Below are 23,484 nucleotides of genomic sequence, written 5' to 3'. Positions count from 1 at the left end.
ACTCTATGGAAGTGTCCATCTGTGGCCCTCAACACGGGAGCCTCGCCTCCCAGAAAAAAGTGCGTGCGCTTAACTCTGTACCCGCATCACCCAAACGACTGAGAACGGAGAGAATCAACGCAGGGAGTCACTCTAAGAAGGAAACGTATTTGTGTGAGGGAGACCGGATCTTGTAAGGGCAGACATGAGATCCATCTCTGTAATGAGACAGAACGGGGGCAGGATTTCGGTATTTCGTTGTCTGATGGTCCATCGATGGGCGCACCGTTCCAAGATGTGAAGCAGAAATCAGCAACCACAACGAGCTCGCGTGAGGGAATTGGAACTGAGGACCATATGCAGGTACACAGTGAGCACGGTTGACAACACGGCATTTTTAATCTGTATCTATAGAAAACATTTATAGAAGCTCTCTAATAGAGGGATTATAGAAATACATTTAATATAGAATAGTGTACTTCGGTGCACTTACTGTGAAAATAGCACATTTATTTAGAGAGGGGGTTTATGCCCAAAATTCTTGTGGATGTTTTGAAATATACCCATTTCCTTCTTTTGCAGTAACTCTTCACCAAGAAATGCAAAAGTACCAACCATGTTCCATGACCCTCATCCAAAGTCTTCTCCTGTTGAATGCTATTCCCCAGAGTCATCTAGAATGTTCCCATCAGTAAAATATTCTAGAAAAATGTCTGTTTGTGTGTGTGTGTGTGTGTGTGTGTGGTCCCATTTCTACATTTGTCTGCACTCGTGCCTCGTGCACATGGCCTGTCTCTCAATCCTCCACGTGCCTTCTTCGTAAGTGCAGTGACATATGGTACATTCGTCAGTCTTGACTTCTCTTCCAGCTGGGATGACAGCCGTTTCCGCAAAGCAGTTTGGGCCTGCAACGCAGAAAAGCGTTTTATATTAGCAGTGTGGATAAATATATAATGCATCTAATTAGACAGTCCGCTTTACAGTATATGTTTTATTCCCTCTCCTATGAATGACAGTGGGAAAGTGACAATTTAAATAATATGAAGCACTCCCACTTTTTTCCTGAAATTAAACTGGTGCTATTTAAATCTTTCATGAGTGGCAATACTGTGATTTTCACTAACTGTTCCATTCGGGGGCCTTCTACAGAAGTCAAATCTGCAATTATTTGATTTAATTAATTCTAAGTAATCATAGAAAAAAGTTAATTAACGGTGACTTTCAAAGACCCAGTCTTACTCTTCATGGCACCTTTACCAGAGGGAGTTTAAATAAGCAAACTGCTTGGAATAACAGTAAATCCCATGTAACTTCTGCACCTCTCAGAGCAGGTTTTCCATACATCAGCCCCCAAGGGGTTTTTGAAACACTGGCTGCTGGTCCCACCCCCAGAGCCTCTGACTCATTTAGTGTGGGATGCGGCCGGAGAACATGCTTTGATAATACGTTCCCACATGCTGCTGCTGTTGCTGGTCTGAGACCCCTTTTGAAAAGCACCATCATAGCATTGACCTGGGCCGTATCTTCCACAGGCTTCCACGCCAGCCAAAGATCTCTATACATTTCACCCTGCATCAGCCAAAAGCTTCTCAGCCATCTGCATCTTACTCTATGGAAGGTCAAGGGTAGGGAGACATGATTTCTAAGGCGAGTTGAAACGAGCATTTTCTGTGCTATGGTTCACGCATCTAGCTCAGACACGAACAGCAGCTCTACCTCCAGACCTCCTCTAAAATGGAAATGTGAGCACTGACCGGGGCCTAAATGAGGGCCCTCAGCTTTGAACTTAAGCACTGAGTCAGATTCTCATTCTCCCTTCTTTGCTTAGTCTTTGATAATGTGCTCACTACCAAAAGAGGTTGAATTGTGATGTATGCAGCCATAAAAGAGATAAGAAAACAGTCGCCTACAAATTTTTTAAAAATAAACTAATCCAGACAAGCTCCAGGATAAAAACAGGCTCTTATAATTCTAAGCAGAATAATTCTAAGCAGAAATACACGTGGTTTCGTGGCTACTGTTTTTCACATTAGCCAAGTGGTCAGTGTCGTCCTCTGGAACCCGTGCCCCAGTATACACAGCCCCTGCTCCCTGCAGGGACTCCGCTTTCTTCTTGCCCCCAGCCCTTCCTACTCAGACGCTGCCCTAGGATTCATCCCTTGACTTATTTTTTTCTCTGTTGGAGACCTCGAAGCGTTAACAATCATCCACCTGGGGATGAATCCAAATTGCAGCTCCAATTCTCTCTCTCTCTTGAGCACCAGTTCCGTGTTTCCAGCCTGCTGACCCTTCAGACTTACCAGGTGTGGTCAAGACCCTCTCCTCCATCAGCTTTGGTGAAGTACAATATTTTAAAGACAGACCCTCGCCCACCCAGTCGGCCCACGTGAGGTCCTCTAGCTCCGTACGCTCCCACACAACCCATTTGGGGCTGCCTCCTGACCTCTGTGGTTCGGGATGGCTTCCTCAGCTCTCTCTCTGCACTCAGAGCCCAACAGTGGCATGGCAGCTGCTCCAGGCAGGACCCGCTTTGTCCACAATTGTCCCACTCAGCACCTGAAACGCCTGTGAATTTTACATTCCACTCTAGTTCTCTTTAGCATGCTCGTTTCTTTCTGTTCGTTTCTTTTGCAGAGTTTAATCTGAGGACACAATCTCCTTCTCATTTGCCCTAATCCTAATATCTATCAGTGTGCTTTGCACATAGAAGACACACCATAATTGCCCAGAAAACCTGTACTCGTAGGTGTAGGTCCTTACAGGTCTCCTCTCCAGAAAAAAGTGTGGATTCAAAATCTGATACCACCGCTTCATAGTTACGATCTTGGACTAAGTAATTTCATTGTTTTGAGCCTCATTTACAGAAGAGCAGAGGACCCAGATAGACACTTTACCAAGGAAGACATCCAGACGGCCAACAGACACATGTGAAGATGCTCAACATCACTTATCATCAGGGAAACACAAATCAAAACCACGATGAGATACCACCCCACACCTACTCAGAATGGCTAAAATCAAAAAGACAAGAAATAACAAGTGTTGGTAAAGATGTAGAGAGGTGGGAGCCCTCCTGCACTGTTGGTGGGAATGGAAACTGGCACAGCCATGGTGGAAAACAGTATGGAGGTTCCTCAAAAAATGAAAAATAGAGCTACCATACAAGCCAACAGTTCCACTACTGGGTATTTACCCAAAAACAAAAACACTAACTTGAAAAGATATGTGCACCCCTATGTTGTGGCAGATTATTTACAATCACCAAGCTATGGAAGCAACCTAAAAGTCCACTGATAGCTGAATGGATAAAGAAGGTGTAGAATATATACACAATGGAATATTATTCAGCCATCAGAAAGAATGAGATCTTGCCATTTGTAACGACATGGATGGACCTAAAAGGTATTATGCTAAGTGAAATAAGTCATTAGGAAAAGGTAAATACCATATGGTTATATATTTATGCATGTGGATGCCCAATTGTTCTACCACCATTTGTTGAAAAGATTATCTTTTTCTCATTGTACTGTGTTTACTTCTTGTCAAAGATCAGGTCACTATATGTATTCGGATTTATTTTTGGGCTCTCAATTCTGCTTATTGATCTGGTTCTCTATTCTTTTGCCAATACCACACTGTCATTTTATGTGGGTTGTCAAACTTGTAGGCACAGAATTGTTCCTAGTATTCCTCTGTTATCTTTCTAACATCTGTGGGATCTGGAGTGATGTCCCCTATTTCATGATATTAGTGATTTGTGTCCTTTCTTTTTTCCCCTTAGTTAGCCTGGCTAGAGTCTTCTAAGTTTTATTGATTTTTTCAAAGAACCAACTCTTGGTTTCTTTGACTTTCTCTCGTTCTCATTTTCAATGTAATTGATTTCCACCCAAATTTTGATTATTTTTTTTCCTCTGCTTACTTTGGATTTAATTTGCTCTTCTCTTTCTAGGTTCCTTAGATGGGAGTTCAGACTGATTTCAGTACTTTCTTATTTTCTAATATATGCATTCAATGCCTTAAGTATCCCTCCAAGCACCATTTTTGCTGCATCTCACAAGTTCTGATCGGTGTGTTTTCATTTTAATGAAGCTCAAAATGTTTTAAAATTTCTCTTGAGACTCCTTTTCTGATCAATGCATTTTTTTAGAAGGCTGCTGTGTACCTACAAGTATCTGTGGATTTTCCAGCTATGTTTCTGTTACTGATTTCCAGTTTAATTCCGCTGTGGTCTGAGAGCAGACACTGTAGGATTTCTATTCTTTTACATGTGTCACAGTGGGTTTTATGGCCCAGATTGTGCTCCATCTTGGTAAGCATTCCATGGGAACTTGAGAAGAATGTGTATTGGGCCATTGTTGCCAAAGTAGTCAACAGATATCGACTAGATCCAGTTGATTGATGGTACTGAGTTCAACTATGTCCTCACTGATTTTTTTGTGTCCTGGTCTGTCCGTTTCCAATAGATGTTGAAGTCTCCAACTGTAATAGTGAATTCATGTATTTCTTCTTGCAGTTCCATCAGTTTTTGCCTCATGTACTCTGAAACTCTGTTGTTGGTGAATACTTGTTGAGGATTATTATATCTTCTTGGAGAACTGACCCTTTATCATTATGTAATTACCTCCTTTATCTTGGATATCCTTCTTTGCTTTGAAGTCCAGTCTGAAATTAATATAGCCACTCCTGCTTTCCTTTTATTAGTGTTAGAATGAAAGTTTTCTCCATGCACTTCCTTTTAATATATATATTTATATATATATATTTTATATTTATATAAATACATATGTTTAATATATATATTTTTTATATTTAAAGTGGATTTCTTGTAGACAATATGTAGCTGGGTCCTAAGTTCCAATCCACTCTACTTCTGTCTCTTAGGCCATTAACATTTAAAGTGATTATTAAGGGCACGTGGGTGACTCAGTCAGTTAGGCATCCAACTCTTGGTTTTGGCTCAGGTCATGACCTCAGGGTGGTGAGATTCAGCCCCACGTCAGGCTCCACGTTCAGTGGGGAATCTGCTTAAAGATTCTCTCCCTCTACCTCTCCCTGCACTTGTGCACATATATGGGTTTTCTCTCTCTCTCTCTCACTCAAATAAATAAATCTTTAAAACATAAAGTGATTATTGATATAATTAGATTTCTATCTACCATATTTGTTATTCTTTTCTACTTGTTGCCTTTATTTGTTGTTCCTATTTTTGTTTCCTTCTCTTTTTGCCTTTTCTGGATTTAACTTAGCATTTTATATGATTACATTTTCTCTCCTTTTTAAACATACGTTGCACTTCTTTTGTGTTTTTTTAACTAATCCAAGCCCACTTTCAGATAAAGCTATTGTGTTTCAAGAGTAGAGTGAATAGAGGCGCCTGGGTGGCTCAGTCGTTAAGCATTAAGCGTCTGCCTTCGGCCCAGGGCGTGATCCCAGAGTCCTGGGATGGAGTTCCTAATCAGTCTCCTCTGCCTCTCCCACTCCCCCTGCTTGGGTTCCCTTTCTTGCTGGCTGTCTCTCTCTCTCTGTCAAATAAATAAATAAAATCTTTTAAAAAAAAGTAGTGCGAATAATGACAAATAACAAATAATCCCAATTCCTCCCCCAGCCATTGCATCCATATTATTATTCATTACACTTATTCATAGGCATAAATAAAGTTATCTAACCAACTACCTATCAGCCTACATAACTGAATCCATAGTTACAAGTATCGTTTTGAATGAATTGTTATCTTTTATGTCACTTAACAATAAGAAAAATAAGGGGCACCTGGGTGCCTCAGTCGAATAAGCGTTCAACTGTTGACTTTGGCTCAGATCACAATCTCAGGGTCGTGAGATCATGCGCCACGTCCAGCCTTGAGCTGGGCTCCAAGCTGGTCATGGGGCCTGCTTAAGATTTTGGCTCTCCCTCTCCCTCTGTCCTTCCCCACTACGCGGGCATGCTCTCTCTCTCTCTCTTTAAAAAAACAAAAAGAATAAGAAAGCTAAAAGTTTTTGTTTTACCTTTATTTATTCGTTCTCTGATGCTCTTCCTTTACGAAGATCCATGTACCTGCACTTCCCTTCTCTCTCTCTCTAAAGAGCTTCATATAACATCTCTTGCAAGGGAGGTCAATGGGCAGGAGGTTCCCTCAATTTTTGTTTCCTGAGAAGGTCGTTATTTCTTTTCCAGTTTTCAGGGATAATTCTGCAGGGTACAGAACTCTCTCAACACCGAATACTTCACTCTACTCGCTTCAGTGATTTCCAAAGAGAAGACAGATGTAATCCCTGTGTTTGCTCCTCTCTAGGTGAGGTGCTCTTACCTCCTGCTTCTTTCAAGAGTCTTATCTTACATTTTCTGAAGTTTGAATATGGAATGCCTAGGTGTAGGGGTTTTTTGGCATTTATTCTGCATGATGTTCTCTGAGCTTCCTGGATCTACAGGTTGGTGTGTCTAACGTTAATTTGGGGGAAATTCTCAGTCATTGCTTCAAATATTGCTGCTGTTGCTCTTTATGTGTCCTCCCGTCTGATATTCCCATCACGCATGCATTACACCTTCTGCAGCTGTTCCGTGGTTCTTGGAAGTCTGCTGATGAGCCCACCAAAGGCATTCTTCATTTATGTCAGTGCTTTTCATCTTTTTTCCTAGGATTTTGGCATTAATTTTTGGTTCTTTCTTAGAGCTTCGATCACTCAACTTACATTACCCATCCGTTCTTGCATGTTGTCTACTGTTTTGAACCCTTAACATATTAGTCAGTTATTTTAAAATCCTGGTTTGAGGGGCACCTGGGTGGCTCAGTTGGTTAAGCGGCCAACTCTTGGTTTCGGCTCAGGTCATGATCTTCAGGGTCATGAGATCAAGCCCCGCGTCAGGGTCCATGCTCAGTGGGGAGTCTGTTTCTCTCTCTCTCCATTTCCCTCTGCCCTTCTCCCACTCCCTCTCTCCCTCTCTAAAGTAAATAAATAAATCTTGGAAAAGAATAAAAAATAAAATCATGGTTTGAGAATTCCGACATGCCATATCTGACACTGGCTCTGATGCTTGCTCATCTCTTCGAACTAAGTTTCTGGCCTTTTAGTATGCCTTATAATTTTTTTAAAAATTTTTGATAGTTAAAGACATAATGTATCGGATAAAAGGAAGCGCTGTGAATAGAAGTGTAGTAGCATGGTGGTAAGTTGTGGGGGAGGGGAAGCATTCTCTAGCCTCTGACTCAGTCTCAGTCTTTTCCGGGAGCCTTTGACTCTGAACTTTGAGCTTCACAAGTGCTTCTTAGTCCCTGCCCCCACTTTCATTGTCCAGGACGGCTAGATCGGGCTGGCATTGGGTACTTCCCTCCTCCCACGTGGAAGGCTAGGGCGAGATGGAGTTGGCTATGTCCTGTACCCCAGGTCAGTTAGACTCCGGTCAAATAGTTTCTCCTGAGGGCAGACAGACCTTATTAAAAAGAATAGAATGCTCTGAGCAATTTCAAAATGGTTATTTTCCCCTTCTCCCTTCCCCAAGGCATCAAAGCTCACAAAACTAGGGGAACCGTCCATGATTGGGTTCCGCTGGAGTTTTTGACTCTCAGACTCATCCACACTGAACCTCCAGCAATTTGTCAGTTATGAGTTGGGTTTTCATCAACTATAGCTTGGGTTTTCTTAGCCCAGCATGGTTCCCATGGAGGTTTCTGCTCTGGTAAGTTGTGCTTCTCTGTATCTATCTGTGTGTGTCTCCAATTTAATGGGGGGTGGTTTGCCCTGTGACCTCACTTCTCTGATGAATCTAAGAAGAGTTATTGACTCTGCAGTTTGTTGAGCTTGTTTCATGTTTTTAGGATGGAGAGGGAACTGGAAACCACTATGACTGATTTTTGAAGACTGAACCAATTTAGCATACCTGGAATAAATCCCACTTGGTGACAGTGTAAAATTCTTTTTGTATATTGATGTATCTTATTAATATTGTAGTAAGAAATTTTGTTTATATTTATGCAGGATATTGATTTGGACTTTTTTTTAAAAAATTGTCTTTTTCTATTGTCTTTGACTGATTTTGGTATCAGAATAACACTGACTTCGTTGAATGGGTTGGAAAGTGTTCCCTCCTCCGCTGTTGTTGGAAGACATTGCATCAAGGTGGTATTAATTCTTTAAATACTTGGTATTATTCTCCAATGAAACCGTAAGGGTTTTGAAAGGAGTTTTAAAATTATGAATTCAATTTCCTTAATTGTTTTCATATAAATTATCTATTTCCTATTTGGATGAGTTGGAGTAGTTTTTATTTTTCAAGGAATTGGCTCTTATCTTCCGAGTTGTGAAATTCATGCATTTAGAGCTGCTGATAGTATTCCTTTGTCCCCCTTTTCATTTCCGTTGAGTGTAGAGTGGTATCTCTTGTTTTATTCCTGTTGTTAGTAATTTGCATCTTCTCCCTCCCCCCGCTGAAATGCTTTGTTTTGCTAGAGGTTTATCAATTTCGTGGATCTTTTCAAAGAACTAGTTTTTCTTTCATTGACTTTTCTCTAGTGATTTTCTGTTTTCAATTTTATTGATTTTTGTTCTCATCTTTACTATTTTCTTCTTGTTGCTACTTTTGGTTTATTTGACTTTTTTTCTCTAGTTTCTTGAAGTGGTGACTTAATTGATTTGAGAATTTTCCTCTTTTTTAATGTCAGCATTTAGTTGCATAAATTTACCCTCTAGTACTGTTTCAGCTGTTGTCCCAAGGGTGTGGATGGGTTGAAAAGCTCCCTTTTCATGAAACATTTATTTTACAGACTTGTAACTCAAGAACTACTAAGAATCTTGAGGAAAAAAAAAACACCAACTTCTGCTTCTGCTAACTTCGTAAACTAAAAGATAAATTACTGAAGAGAATTCTGATGCATAAAAATAGATTCTGGCCACTATAGCCATTTATTGGCAAATAAATCTCCATATATTTTACTTCATTAATAAATAGGGGAATAGAGAGAAACAGTTTTTAATCTTTATCAATAATCTCATTATAATATTTAACTTTCATATTTATATGCTACTTCAGCAGAAACAGGAAGCATAGAGAACAATTTTACAAATATGGAAAGTGAGATTTAGAACAAGTATGAGCCAAGGTACGTGGCCTGTAATTAATCACTGCCATGTTCCGTTATGTTCATGTGGCCTGGTTGTTAGGAGAGGACCCTCTGGCTAAAGATGGCTAATTTCAAAATGAACACAGTATAGAATGCTTTTCTTGCCTCTGGAACGGTTGTTCAAGGCGACAGCGGGTAGTCATGGCTTAACCAAACTTCTCTGTGCTAATCTGATGTCAGGGCAGAGGGTTCGCGTTGTGAAAGCTGTTGTCTATGCCGTCGGGACCCCATGAATATGTGCACCCCGGTCACTGTGGCTGACGCGTGGAATCAGAAAGCATGGTGATGGGCGGAGTGCGGTGAACGGAGGCCTGATCATGGAGGGCCGTCCGCGGGAAGGAGCATCTCTCCTCCCGTCAGGGTCCCCCACATGGCTTCTCCTCAGGTGCAGTCTTGTTGAGTGCACCCCCCCCGCCTGTTTTGCCCTGGTTACCAGCACAATTAGCCTGTGGCAGGTGTGTTCACTTAGTGTGTACTGAACTGACCATACATGAGGCTGAGGGTCACAAATTCCAAATCCAGGCTGCACCTGCTGGGACATTTGTAATGAGCCATCCGCCCGGCTGCTCCTATGTCTCCGCGTCCGCCTCCCTCCACAGTGACAACCTCTGCCCACCGCGTGCTTTCCCTGACGGGGGGCCCCCGGGGGCAGGAGCCACGACCACACTGTGACTTCATCCCAGGGTCTGGGATGGAGCTCAGGGCATGCACAGTCGGGTTACAGTTTTAGAATTAAATCATGAACTGACCTAACAAAAATGAAACTAATAGAGCCAGGCTGGTGGATAAGTTGCCAATATGCTTAAATTTTTACAACAAGCAATGGCAAGGAGCAAGAAGACGTGCTGCTAATGATGGCAAACCTACACAGGTGCCTGGAGGCATATCTCCTTCTCTTCCATCAAAGACTAAACACCGAGGTGCAGCCCAGCACTGAGAACCACAGGGCACTGGAGCAGAAATCCAGGCTGTGTAGGAGCCCGGCGGGGCCAGCCCTGGCTCAAGGCAGCTCATTTTATCCAGGGCACTAGATTACTGGCATTCGTTCCTCGGGAACCATGATGTTAAAATAAGACTAATTCCCAGGTATGCTGAACTTCACATCAGTTCCTCGTGTTGAAACTGTGACGTTTTCTTTGCGCTATTGTAAATCACCTTCCCTACCCACAAATCTGACTTCCGAATATGAAATCCCCCCACTGGTGTTTACAGTGGAAGAGATGCATTTCAGTTTCCTTGTCCTGCACCTGGCGTACGTGGTAGAGTCGCAGGGCCCTGGTCTCAAAAAGGAAATACTGTTTTCCGAACATGCATTCTCATCTCCCTGCCAAGTCAGATGAAGTAACCAAGTACATGGTCCCATGTGTGTGCATACGTGTCCATGGGCACACGCACGTTCTTCTGGGACGGATCTAGTACAAAATCATTGTTTAACTAGAAAGCGGCAAAAGGACAATTAAGGAAAAATTTAAAATGGCACTAAATTATGCACAAAAAGGAAATAGGTTTGATCTCTGTAAAAGAGACCTCCTGGGGGCAGCTCCGGGAGTGTGCCTTGAGGTCGCAAAGTCCTGGGAGCTGATGATCCTTTCAGCTTCCTGGGAGCGCGCCCTTATTCTGATTCCTGGAACTCAGGAGTAGGTAACTCCTGGGTCATCTTATTCTGATCCTTCCAGATTGGTGCAATTTATCGTATACTACCCAGTATGCACCGAAATTCAAGAAAGAAAATAGTCCTTCATTTTTAAGCGAAGCATTCTCAGAAAACGCTTTAGTAAATAATAAGGAGAAATGGAAGAAGTATTTCCCAAAGTTCTGCAACATGGTGAAAAGGTCTGCTGTTTAAAAGAAGTCCCCACTGTCAAATAAATCGGGGCAGGCTTCATTAACGCAAATGCGGTCTGTCTGCCGCAGATCTGATCAGGGTCTTCACTATGCAGATCTGTACTGAGAGCCTCGGAGCAAGGAGCTCGCGTGGGCAGCCTGTTCTACACTCACCGGACCGTGGAGGCCTTTGTGCACAAACAGTTACTAATATCCTGATGGGCATTTTTATTCCGCAAAGCAATGTTTAAAAAATGAAATAACAGAATGAGCGCAGAGAGGGGGACATACCCCCCCACCCCGTCCCGCGCACAGCGCCTGCAAAGCCCACAGGCGGACACTGGGGGGCAGCACAGGCCAACTCTCCTGCGGGCAAGCAGCAGGTGCGGGAACCCATCCTACAGCGCCCCCCCCCCGCCCCTCCCCGAAATGTTGCCTAAGCCAAGGGCACACTGCTCACCTTGTCAATGGGGAGGCAAACACAGGTTTCAGTTTTTACTGACCTTGATTACAGAATTATAGATTATGTTATTCACTGGTAATAAGCTATTAAAACCAGGAATTAAAAGGGCAGGCATTAAATACTGGAAGGTGTGTTTAAGGCTCTGTTAAAAGCCATGAATGAGAAGCAGTTTGAGAATGTCGTGTTGCCTGCGACCCACTTGTTGAACACAGGGAAAGTCCCGCTGTTGTGGGATCAGCCTGCCTGCCCCTCACCCGGTGCAGGGGTCAATGTACTGTTTTGTGGACATTTTTTACATGAACTTTTTATTGTCCAGAAGAAAGCACAAATATTCGATTGTAGCACTTGGTGAATTTTCACCCCGTCAACACACCCATGAAACTGCCCCAAAACCAAGGATCGGGACAGGACTGCCACCTGAGAAGCCCCCTGTGCCCCGACCTCAGCGCTCGACGGAACTCATAGGGTTGCGCGCGTCTGCACCTCGCAGCGGAATCATCGTGTGTAGACCTGCCCGCGGCAGGTGGCTCTTCCTCCATGCGGCGCTCCCGCTTTCATTCTTGCTCCATTTTCTGACTATCTCACAGTTTATTTATCCTTCCTATTATTCATAGATGTCTGACTTCCCAATTTCTGTCAATAGTAGAAGCCTGGAGTAGTATCGTGGTAGCTGTTATGGGAGTAGAAGCTGCTGTAAACATTCTTAGACTTGATTCTAGTATGGTTCCGATTCCAGGAGTGGGCTACTCGGGTCACATACAGTATGTGACTTTCCAGCCCTAGTAGAAACCCATTCATAGACATTTTCCCAAAGCGGTTGTGCCAGATAAGTCCCCCAGAGTCAGTATGTGATAACGCCACTTCATCCAGGTCCTTGGCAACATTTGACATTGTTAGTTTTTATTATATTTTATCAGATCAAGTACATGCGTCATAATACTGGATTGTGGTTTTGTTTTTTACTTATATTTTAAATATGTATTTATGTATTTATTTGGGAGGGTAGAGAGAGCACAAGCAGGAAGAGGGACGGAGGGAGAGGGAGAGAGAGAGAATCTTAAGCAGCTTCACACTCAGTGTGGAGCCCTCTCGGGGCTCGATCTCACGACCTAAGATCGTGACCTGAGCCGAAATCAAGAGTTGAACGTTTAACTGACTTAGCCACGCAGACGCCCCTAGAATGTGGTTTTAATTTGCATTTCCCTGATCACTAATGATTTCAATGTTCCCTTTCAATATGTGCTACCCAAGCCTTTTGTCTTTCTTTTCCATTGGGTTGCCCAGTTTTTATTTATTTGTAAGAAATCTCACATACCGTGGGTGGGTCCTGTGTCTGATACATGACTGTGAATAAAATTTCCAATTATAATTGCTAGATTCTTGTCTCTCCTTTCAGTTATCTCAATTTTTTTAACCTATTTCAAGGCTATGCCATTAGGTTAGTGACGTGTTCCTGTTATTATTGGTTTCTAGGGATGCTTCTTGCCTTAAAATCTAAACTACCCGACAGCATGTAGCCCCAGCTGCTCCCATCGGTTACTTTTCAGGGTCCTTCTTTGCCTGTTTCTTTTCAACATTTTTTTAATTCTATAGTTAAAGTGTCTCTTGAAAGCAGAATCTAGAGTAAAAGAAAAATTTCTGTGTGAAAGTCTTTATCTTCTAATGACACTTCATTTTTATTTGATACAATGCTGAATACATTTGGGCTCAATCAATCTATGGCCTTGAGGTTTGCTTTCTCTTGTCCCATCTGTTTTTATTGCTTCTTCTCCCTTTGCTGTCTTCTTGCGGATGAATCAAGCACTTTTATTCCTTTTGATCTCCTCTCTCAGCTTGTTTCTTTCTTCTGCTGCCTGAAATGCTCCTGTAGCTCAGGTCTGCTGGCAACAGACACTCTCTGCCTTCTCTTCTGTGGTGTTTCCAGAAGGACTGCGATCTAGCCTTCATTTCCGAAGGATAATTCTGCACTCGGAGAGTTCTCCAGCATCCTTGCCGACAGCCGGCCCTCGACGGGGCTTGGTTCCCCTGAAGACAGCGTGTCCCTCCTTCTGTTGGCTCTTAAGACTTTCGTGTCCTCTTTCGTTTTCAGCATTTTTACTCTGTCTTGCTGTGGTTTTCTCTGGGTTTTTTTCTGCATCAGGTTTGTCATGTTTCTGGGACTTGTGACTTTCCTTGGACTTCCCTGGCCAACGTTTCTTCGGATTTGTTTCCATTCCATTCTGTCCCTTTCTTTATTTCTTCTGCAACTCGATCGGTCCTGTGTCAGACCTTCTGTCCTTCTATAAATCCTTTTACGATCCTTCCGTTTTCCACTTGCTTTTCTCAGTCTACCCCATCTGGGTATTTTCTATGGATGCACTTTCTGGAGGACGAACACTGCCCTCTGCTCTGCCTCAGTTCTTTAGTAAACCCTTCCCCAGAATTCTGGATTTCTTTCTGCATTTTTCAATTTTACAACTTTTTCAATGCAGTGCAGTTCTCGGGTTTTTTTTTTTTTTTTTAAACCCTGTGTGGTATTTACAGTATCTTGATAGCATGTGAATCTATTTCCTATTTTCTATTTTGTGTTTCTCTCTTGGTTTGGGTCAGTTGGTCTTATTTCTTGGCCTGCTTGGCAATTTTTTATGAACTGTGAAGGCAGAACTGTAAAGGCTGGGGATGCTGCCTTTGGCAGGCTGGTGGGCGTTGCAAGGAGTACCTTGACCCAGCTGAGAGTAGACTGTTGACTTTGTTGGGGCAGGTCTGTCCGTCTCCCCACACTCCTGGGGCAGTCTTAGTTGAAAGCCCTGGAGGTTTGCTGGGGCCCCTCTGCCTTGCACGGCCCTGGATGTCATCTCTGTCCTTAGCACTGCAATCCCCAGAAAGATCTCTGCTCAAGTCCCGCCACCCCACTGCTGTTTTCTGCTTGGGTTCTGCTGACCTTGTCCTGCCCACAAGAGGCCTCAGAGCCTGTGAGTGCGTAGAAGGAAAGTTCCATGAAGAATTTTGGCCTCGCTTCTTGGCGGCTCCCTCTTCTTCTCAAACGGAGCTCTCCTCTTGGTTCCCAGCTGCCCTGGCTGCCCCAAGGCCAACTTCCATCCCCCAGCTCAGCCCGAAGCCCGGCTCGGCTTTCAGTTTTCAGTGGGACATCTATCCCAGCTCCAGGAATGCGCAGATGCCCCAGGATGCCCCAGGGAATGCCCTGGGGGACTGACTGCCTTTCCTCTGAGAGCACTTGCTCCTTGATATCTCCAAACCATTTTGTTTGTTTGTTTGTTTTTGGTTTAAATGTGGGTATAAGCTATCCTGCCCTTAGAGTTGATCTCAAATGGGAGTTTTCTTCATAGCCCTATTTTATCCTGGTTAAGAGGCAAACGTGTGCTTATAATTTTGTTGTCAAAGCATATCGGACTGATAATTCTCAAATAAGAAAGGAACAGATCCTCGGTAGCTCTGTAAGGTGGGATGTTTGCCTGTAGAAATTGGTAAGATGTACGATCGTATAGGCCAGTGGGGATGCACTGACTTATGGTCGAAGGTGAAACAGCATGTTAATCTAATTTAGCAATCTCCTGTGTGCATTCCTTTCTGAACAGACTGTATACATCCTTGGTTTTTCTTTTTTTAACATTTTACATATCTATTTATTTGAGAGAGAGAGCAAGTGCGAATGCACGCAAGCAGGGGGAGCAGCAGGCAAAGGGAGAAGCAGTCTCCCTGCTGAGCAGGGAGCCCGATGCAGGACTCGATCTCAAGACCCTGAGGTCCTGACCTGAGCCAAAGGCAGACACTTAACAGCCGCCCCACATCCCTGGTTTTAAACAAGCTCTTTTGTCTCCCTGCTATTCGGTCATTAGCAAATTAAGTACAATTTTGCATGTTTTCTCTATCCGCTTATGTAGGAATATAATTTGTATGGGAATCCAATTTCAAAGTTTGTAGCAAATACCCCTGCCCTACCATTAATAGGATAAGGTGATTACCTCACATCTATGTGGTTCTTCGTGGCGAAGAATTTGGAGTTCTGCTTTATCTTTGTCTCGCCTCCGTTTGTTCCCACGGGAGAGGCGTGGGCTTTAACTGAAGGTGGGAAAGTTGAGGGTTAGGGCGCTCAGCCCACAAAATATCAGACCTGGAAATCTCGTGTTCAGACCCCGTCGACCTACAGATGGGAGAACGGCAGCCTAGAAATACCGACACGGTGGAGGGGAGATTAGATATTAGACTTCCTTTTGCAAAATGTATATTTCTCTCTCGAACTTTTGGATGCCATCTACCGTGCCAGATGGCCTCCCTGTTTCAAAATCGCAAGTGTGAACGACGGTGACACACAGGGACACGTATGTGCTGGTGCTGAGGACCAACACAGGCTTCTGGAATTCAAATGGGATATTTAAAAACCATGTTAATTAGGCCCATCATTCCTTTCCAATACGCACTTTATCCCTCCAACAAAAGTTTATTGGTCACCCTGAGAAGGAGCTCCAGGGGAGAAAGAAGGGTCCTCAGGGATGTCCTTGCGTGTTCCCGGAGTTCTGCCCGGGCCACTCCCCTTGCAGCCGCCTCCTTGTTTGCTAGCTCTGACAGCCCTGGGTCCTCACGCCTGGGACGTCCTCCTTCATTTGGCCTACTTGACTGCCGACCACTCCCCTTCTCACGCAGACCTTCCCGCGGTCCCCACACACGGGGCACAGACGCCTCAAGCATGCGGGAAAACACTGGCATCGTCACCTGACTCTTCTTGAGGAACCCAGCTCTGTCCAATTCCACATCATCAAGGTCAACCTTCAACACGGAGCCAACGTGGCACCCTGAAAACCCATGGACGAGTGGCGGTCCAGGAAATGGCCCTTTTCAGGGCCACGGATACATCTAAGGAGTCACAGGAGACAAACACGTGTGTGGTCATGACAAAGTGCGCCCGTGTGACCCCCAAATGAGGGCTGCAACTGGGGAACTAGAAGAGAAACTTGCCACGGACGTCTGGTGTCCCCGGCAGTGCCCACTCCAACGGCCACACGCAGAGCCCAGCCTGTGTGCACATTCCCATGGGCCTCCCCCTGCCACGCAGGTATAGGGATTCCACCTCTGTGCCCCCGGGGCTGGGGCTGCGCTGGGATGTGGCTCCTACTTCAGCCAGGCCTCCCAGGTCCCAGGATTTGCAGCGAACCCTTCCCATGGAGTGCGCACAAGGGCTGAGGGACGTCACTAAATCTGACCAGCAAGCTTGGGGTAAATCATAATGCTATGAAAGAAGAAGAAAAAAACAACTTTCTATTCCTAATAGACTAGCACGTACTAGAACCACACCTTTATAGCCCGATACCACACCTAAACTGTGATCTGAGCAAGAACTAAACTTAGAAAGTTCAGTGAGCAAATAAACCACAGCTACCAAGCTGACAAAATACATAAACCCCAAATTATTATGTACAAATAAGGAAAAGTGAAGCAAGGATAGCCCCTAAGTTACGTGGGCCAGGACTGCACGCAGGAGAGAAAAAGAAGAAAAGGACATCTGGTGGTATCCTGGTGAGGATTTGACAACAGGCACTCAGAAAAGAAACAAGGATAAAAAATTTTTTTTAAAGACGCAGGAAAGAGAGATGCCAATTTGTCCCTTCACTATTCCAGCCTGGAGCTGCCAGTGTGTGAGCCTGGGCTGAGCCAGGGGCGAAACCCACACGGTTCGGTTCGAGCACGAGAGACACCTGCATATCACGTGCCTCCGACAGGAAGGGTCAGGAGTCATTCTACCAAGCTCATGGCATTTTATGGAAGAATAAAACCTATGTCATGCACACAAGAAAACGAGGAGAGAATTAGACACAAAAGGAACATATTTTAAACGCCTCCTAAAAATCAGTCAAGTCAAGGAAGAATCTGCAAAAGGCACAGAGAGAGGTCCAGCCTTCTGGGGTCAACAGGCAAGGGGGCCACACAGAAGCACCTGGAGACAGACTCTGCCACATGCACGCTCAGAATGCTCCAGAAACTCCGACGGGAACCGAAATAAGATACATCTAAAAACACCAAAAGGATAAAAGCAAACAACAAAAAGCAAAGTAAAAAAACAAAACCGAGAAAGGACCCATAAAACAGGAAGGAGAAAAGTCTCATCGGGTCCTACGATTGTAAGGTAGGGATTTCTGTGTCTACCACAAGCTGAATGTTTTCACTTAAAAGCAAGGAAGAGAAACCGAAAGCAGCAACCCAAAATGCAGCCAGCAAGGAGCACAAGTACAGATCAATGATCAGAAAATCTGAATAGAAAGATGCATTTTAAACAGGGCACCATTTCTATAGAAAACAACTCATCATATTACATAAAGAAATGAATATGGACATTTTGTAATAAAAATGAAATCTAAAATATGATGAAGAAGGAACATTTGAGTCTGTACATATACCAAAGAGCATACCAATGGAATAAATACTTGAAAAAATCCATTTGAAGTCAAAACCAGAAAGTACGGTCCCATCATGTTAAATTGCTTATACACCGTGAGACATTCTAGCTGAGGGTTTACGGCTACAAGGAGACATTATCAATGCAGAGGTCATGCTAATATGGCGAACTGGCACCTTCAGAGAAGAATATTCTTCATATCTGAATATTCAAGGGCTTTTATAAAAGGGACTCAGAGCCTCACAGATGATTTCAGTCAACAGAATGCAAATGCAGGTTGCCAGGGTCCCCTCTTCTGGGACCGCAGGGTGGTGCCCAGGATGCATTTGGCATTCACCCAGCCTGGTGGCCTCAGAACCCAACCAGCCCCAGGCCCGTGGACCCTCCCTCCCCCGCAGCTCCCCTGCCTCCAACACTCCCCTGACCTCTCCACCTGTACACACTGACCCCGAATTTGTGTCGAAAATTTAACTCCGATCTTCTCTGAACTTCCCCATTCTTTCTCTTTATGGAATGAGTATCTTTCCTCCACTTTCAATGTTTATGGCTGTTACGCAAGATTTCACTTTGTATAGTTTTTCCTGGACCACTAAAAACAACTGAACTCCGTTATGGTTTATGTTAGCTACCCATGACTTTATTTTTAGAGTTGTTTAATTGAATAATTGAAAGCTAGTGGACAATTATCCTTTTCGCCCCCAATAATGTAATTGTTATGCTGGTTTCGTGTCTTCCTAGACTTGGGAGAACTTCCAGATAAAATGCGAACAAGTTTTCAATCTTAAAAGCATATCTCGGCGTTTCTATCTTAAAGTGAGCTTGAGTTGAAACAGACGTTCCTTGTATTTAAAAATGTTTTTAGAACAAATCCTAATTGTTTCTGGAGTAATTACCTTTTAGGATGTGTTTTGCTTATGTTTAATTTACTGACCTATCCATATCAGTAAGTGGGATTTTTCTGTAGCTTTCTTACAGAGCTATTTTTTTTAAATTTGGTTGTGGTAGAATTACCCCAATTTTATGAAATGTATTGAGAAACTTTCTCTCCTTTTAAAAGATCATGACCTGAGCTGAAACCAAGAGTAGGATACTTAAGCGACTGAGCCACCTGGGCCGCCCTCTAACTAGAGACATATCATTTGCTTCTTGAAAGCTTGCAAAAACAGTCACCATGAAAACTCTACTGAAACTAAATTATTTAACAATCATTTCCATTTCTCATAAGCTTTTAAGACCATTCCAATATTCTACTTCTCCTTTTGCGGCATTTTTAGTAAACCCAGAAATACTTCACGTCTTTGAGACTTTGATATTTTATTAATTAAATAGTCAATTATGTATTAAACCTTACACTTGTACAATAGATTCTTCAATATTGTAAACTCAGCCCTGCAACTATTATATCCTCTTTGTGTCCCCTAATTTTGTAAGTTAATGCTTTCCATCTTTGTCTTTATCTGACTCATTAGAGGTTGCTCTTTCATTGGTTTGGTCAAGGAAGTTGCTTTCTGAGTTTCAGTTTCTGATCTTGCCTTGGATTCTCTGTGTCGGAGGACAGACTGGGGAGAGAAACCCGGGTGACAGAGTGGCAGGGGAGGGGCGAGAGGCGCTGTCATCCCTCCCAGGCTCAGTGATGGGCATGATTCAACCTTGGGTGGGTTGCTGCCTCAGGGAGGATAAGGCGCAAAATTAAGACAAGAAAAATACATACCTGTTGCTTCAAAATTGCCTTAATTCCCTTTTAGGGATTAGAATAGAGAATCAGATTCCTTTAGATAGTTTCTCCCTGTGCTTCTTGAATGGGACATTTCCCATGTGTGGCTTTAGGAGGATTCCACATTCATGTCTTTAACTGAAGCCTGGGGGTGGGAAGCCACACGTCTGTCTGTCTGTCTGTTACTCTCTCCCTCCTCTCCCCTCTCCTTTCCGATCCAGCTACACTGTTGTATCCAACCATTACAGTGGAAATCTGAACTATGCTATGTACGTGGGAAAAGAATTAAAGAGAACACAGAAATGAAGACAGCGGTGGTTTATTAATATGAAAGAATAATGTTTTCCTCTCTCTTTTGCTCATTTGCTTTTTATTGCTATAACATATGTGCAAATGTTATAAGATGAGGTGGGGGGTGGGGGCTGGCATTGCAGAATGGAGAGAAATATTCAGGAATCTATGTCCTACTTCTATTTGCAATTATTGGACAAATTCCCTCTAAGGAAGAGAGTTCCACTTCCTTAGTTTTGTTTTCTGTTAAGTTAATAAAAGAACAGAACGAATATTAATTATTTCCCCAGTTTATTAAGTTTCATGGCATGTGTAAATCTATTCTTCAATATTTATACACAATCATTTTCTGTGTTAAGTAATTTTTAAAATGGAAAAAAAAAATCCATGTGCAACAGTTAAGCAAGCAGATGGCACTTGGATGCTTATCAAGAAGCTGTCTTCGTCTGCTCGCAGGCATGTAAAATGATATAAAAATATAATTTGTTTTCAGGACAAGTTTAAACAAAGAATAGCAAAACTTTACTTAATTAAACAGAGATTGACTATACCAAATAATCAACATTTTTATTTTAATATTTGTTCATTCTTTTTTAAGGATTATATATATATATATATGACTTAATCTTCCACAAAGTGCCAAGAGCGCACAATGGGGAAGAACAGTCTCTTCAAAAAATGGTGCTGGCAGAACTGGATTTCCACATGCAAATGGAAGAAACTGGACCCCTACCTTACACCATAAACAAAAATCAACTCAAGATGGATCAAAGACTTAAACAGAAGACCTGAAACCATGAAACTCCTAGACGGAAACCTAGAGAAAAAGCTCCTTAACATGGGTCTTGGTGATGATTTCTTGGACATGACACCAAAAGTATGGGGGGAAAAAAAGCAAAAATAAACAAGTGAGACCATATCAAGTTAAAAAGCTTCTACACAGTAAAGGAAACAATCAACAAAATGAAAGGCAACCTACAGAATGGAAGAAATAGTTGCAATATAATCCAATACGGATCAATATCCAAGATACATAAGGAACGTATACGACTCAATAGCGAACACACACACAGACAAATCACCCAAATAAAAAATTGGCAGGGACCTGAATAGGCATTTTGCTGCAGAAGACATCCAGATGGCCAACAGGTACATGAAAAGATGCTCAACATCACTCATCATCAGGGACATGCAAGTCAAAACCACAATGAGATATCAGCTCACACCTGTTAAGATGGCCACTGTTAAACAAACAAAACAAAAAAGGAAAGTGTTGACAAAGACCCGGGTTAAAGGGGTCTCTTATCCACTGTGGGTGGGAATGTAAATTAGGGCAGCCACTGTGGAAAACAGTACGGAGGTTCCCGAAACAATTTAAAGCAGGACTGCTGTATAATCCATCTCCAAGAGATCTCTGCACCCCCATGTTCACAGCAGCATTATTCACAACAGCCAAGATATGGAAACAACCTAAATGTCTGTTGATGGATTAATGGATAAAGAAAACGTGTATATATTACAATTAACTATTACTTAGCCTTAAGATAGAAGGAAATCCTGCCATTTGTGACCACATGGATGCAATGGAAGGATATCCTGCTACATGAAATAAGCCAGACCCAGAAATGCACATACTCCGTGTTCTTTTATATATACAGGACCTCAAAATGTCAAACCGACAGAAACAAAGCAGAACAGTGGTTACCGGGGGCTGGGTGGGGAAATCGGGAGCTGTCAGGCGAAGGACACAAACTCTCAGGTATGAGATCAGTAAGTTCAGGAGACCTAATGGCCAGCCTGGTAACTATAGTTAATCAGAATGTATTGTCTATTTGAAATTTGCTAAGAGAGTAGACCTTAAGTGTTCTCATCAAAAAAAATAAGTAACTACATAATATATAAGGTGATGGATAGCTTTTGAGCTGTTGGAGGGGCCAAACTGAATAAAACAGCCTCAAACATCCAAAAGAAATCAAGAAAGGACAGGAAAACCTAATGTAAATGATGCAGGATGCTGAACCCCACAACAGAACACACGCTCTTTAAGCACAGCCACAACGTGGAGCCCAGATTTGAGGGGAGGGGGAGCAGGTGGGGGGTGGCAGGTGCTTAATCAACATAAGGCTTGTAACCCCCAGTTCCTGGCTCTCTGTGTCCACTCCCCACCCCCCTACACACTAGCAGACACACCACAATGGTGACAAATCAGAATCTGTCCACCTGTGAGTCTGGGGGAAGGCGGAGGACAAAAGAGGATGAATGAGGGAACAAAGGGCTCAGGGAAGACTTTTGAGCACCCACTGTGTGCCAGGAAAACCTGATGTGTCTGCCCGTGTTTTCTCATTCGACTCTCACACCAGCAGTGATGGATGCCGGTGGCAACATCTTTCCTTCTGGTTCCTTCTGGCATCGTCCCTAATTCGGGAAGCGACGGGCATTGAAGCAGAAAGTCCAACTCCAGAGCAAGCTAAGGAATAAATGTGGTTAAATGTGCACCCTCCAAACCTGTCAAAAGGAATTGGGCAGAGGCACCATGAAATGAGCACATCAAAAGCCCCTCGCTGATAAATTTAGACCTTGTGTTTTAAGTTGACTTGGCAGGTTGTGTCATATTCCTTAGATGTGAAAAATAAAGCAACTCTACAACTGTAATTAAGAGACTCGTTTTCAAGCTAATTATGCCGTATTTATGCATACCAAATAAAACTGTGGTGACAGGTGATGATTGAATACAGATACGGACTGTCAGAAAAAGGAGGAGGAGGAAGGGGATCTTAAAATAGGATAAAATGTCAAGGCTCCTGGAAAGGAAAATTCTTCCCCTGACCCCTGTTCTGGAGCTGCTCTCAGTTACACTCACATGGTTCCTTCAAATAGGTATTCAACTGAAGTACTAAATTAAATACAAATTCTGTAAAAAAGCATATCCCAGGATGCACCTTAAGAGTTCCCCTATACTTAGATATGAGTTTGTGGTCTTAAAGGAGTTTTGCATACATTTAGTTATTTTTACAACTCTGTGAGACAGGTGCTATGTTCCCACATTATAGATATGGAAACTGAGGCTTGAAGTTAATACATGACTTGCCCAAACTTGTTAACCACAAAAAGGCAGGCAGAAAAAAATCAAAATCGAGTCTTTTAAATGGAGGGCAAATGGATTTGCCACTGAACCAACCATAACTGTTCCCCATGTGGAAAATTCCCCTGTATTTTCCAATTTCCTTGCACGATACATTGTAGCAGCCTACCATACCCACACACCTGACTCAGCCAGCGCCTCTTAGCATAAAGGTCCTCACCAGTTACTCACATGCCTGAGACGGCCTTCCGTAAGTCATGGCCTACGAAGTGGGTTATTTCCTTTGGATAAGCTTCTAGAAGTACAATCCCTAGGTCACATATTCTGAACTTTTTTTTTAAAGAAGTGTGAAAATGAAGGTGGGGTAAACAGAGGGGGAATAAGCCATGAGAGACTATGGACTCCGGGAAATAAACAGAGGGTTTTAGAGGGGAGAGGGTGGGGGTATGGGCTAGCCTGGTGATGAGTATTAAGAAGGGCATGTATTGCGTGGAGCACTGGGTGTTATACACAAACAATGAATCATGGAACATTATATCAAATCTAAGGATGTACTGTATGGTGACTAACATAACATAATAAAAAAAATAACTAAAAAAATAAAGAAATGTGAGACCTTTATTGTTAA

The 23,484-nt window shown here is 43.0% G+C and overlaps 1 protein-coding gene across 1 annotated transcript in view; it reads right to left on the bottom strand.

Moving 5' to 3' along the window:
- Nucleotides 1-384: 384 nt before the first annotated feature.
- VWC2 (von Willebrand factor C domain containing 2) overlaps nt 385-23,484 on the bottom strand; it is a 124,405-nt gene continuing 101,305 nt past the window's right edge. The window contains exon 3 of the mRNA XM_008703580.2: nt 385-884. Within this exon, the coding sequence (XP_008701802.2) occupies nt 733-884 (152 nt within the window). The 3' untranslated portion in view covers nt 385-732. The remainder of the gene's footprint in view (nt 885-23,484) is intronic.

The sequence above is a fragment of the Ursus maritimus genome, unplaced genomic scaffold, assembly GCF_017311325.1.
Source record: "Ursus maritimus isolate PB19 unplaced genomic scaffold, ASM1731132v1 scaffold_3, whole genome shotgun sequence".
NCBI classification, from domain to species: Eukaryota; Metazoa; Chordata; class Mammalia; order Carnivora; family Ursidae; genus Ursus; species Ursus maritimus.
Note: the sequence above shows the minus strand (reverse complement) of the source record. Positions and strands in the feature narration are given on the sequence as shown.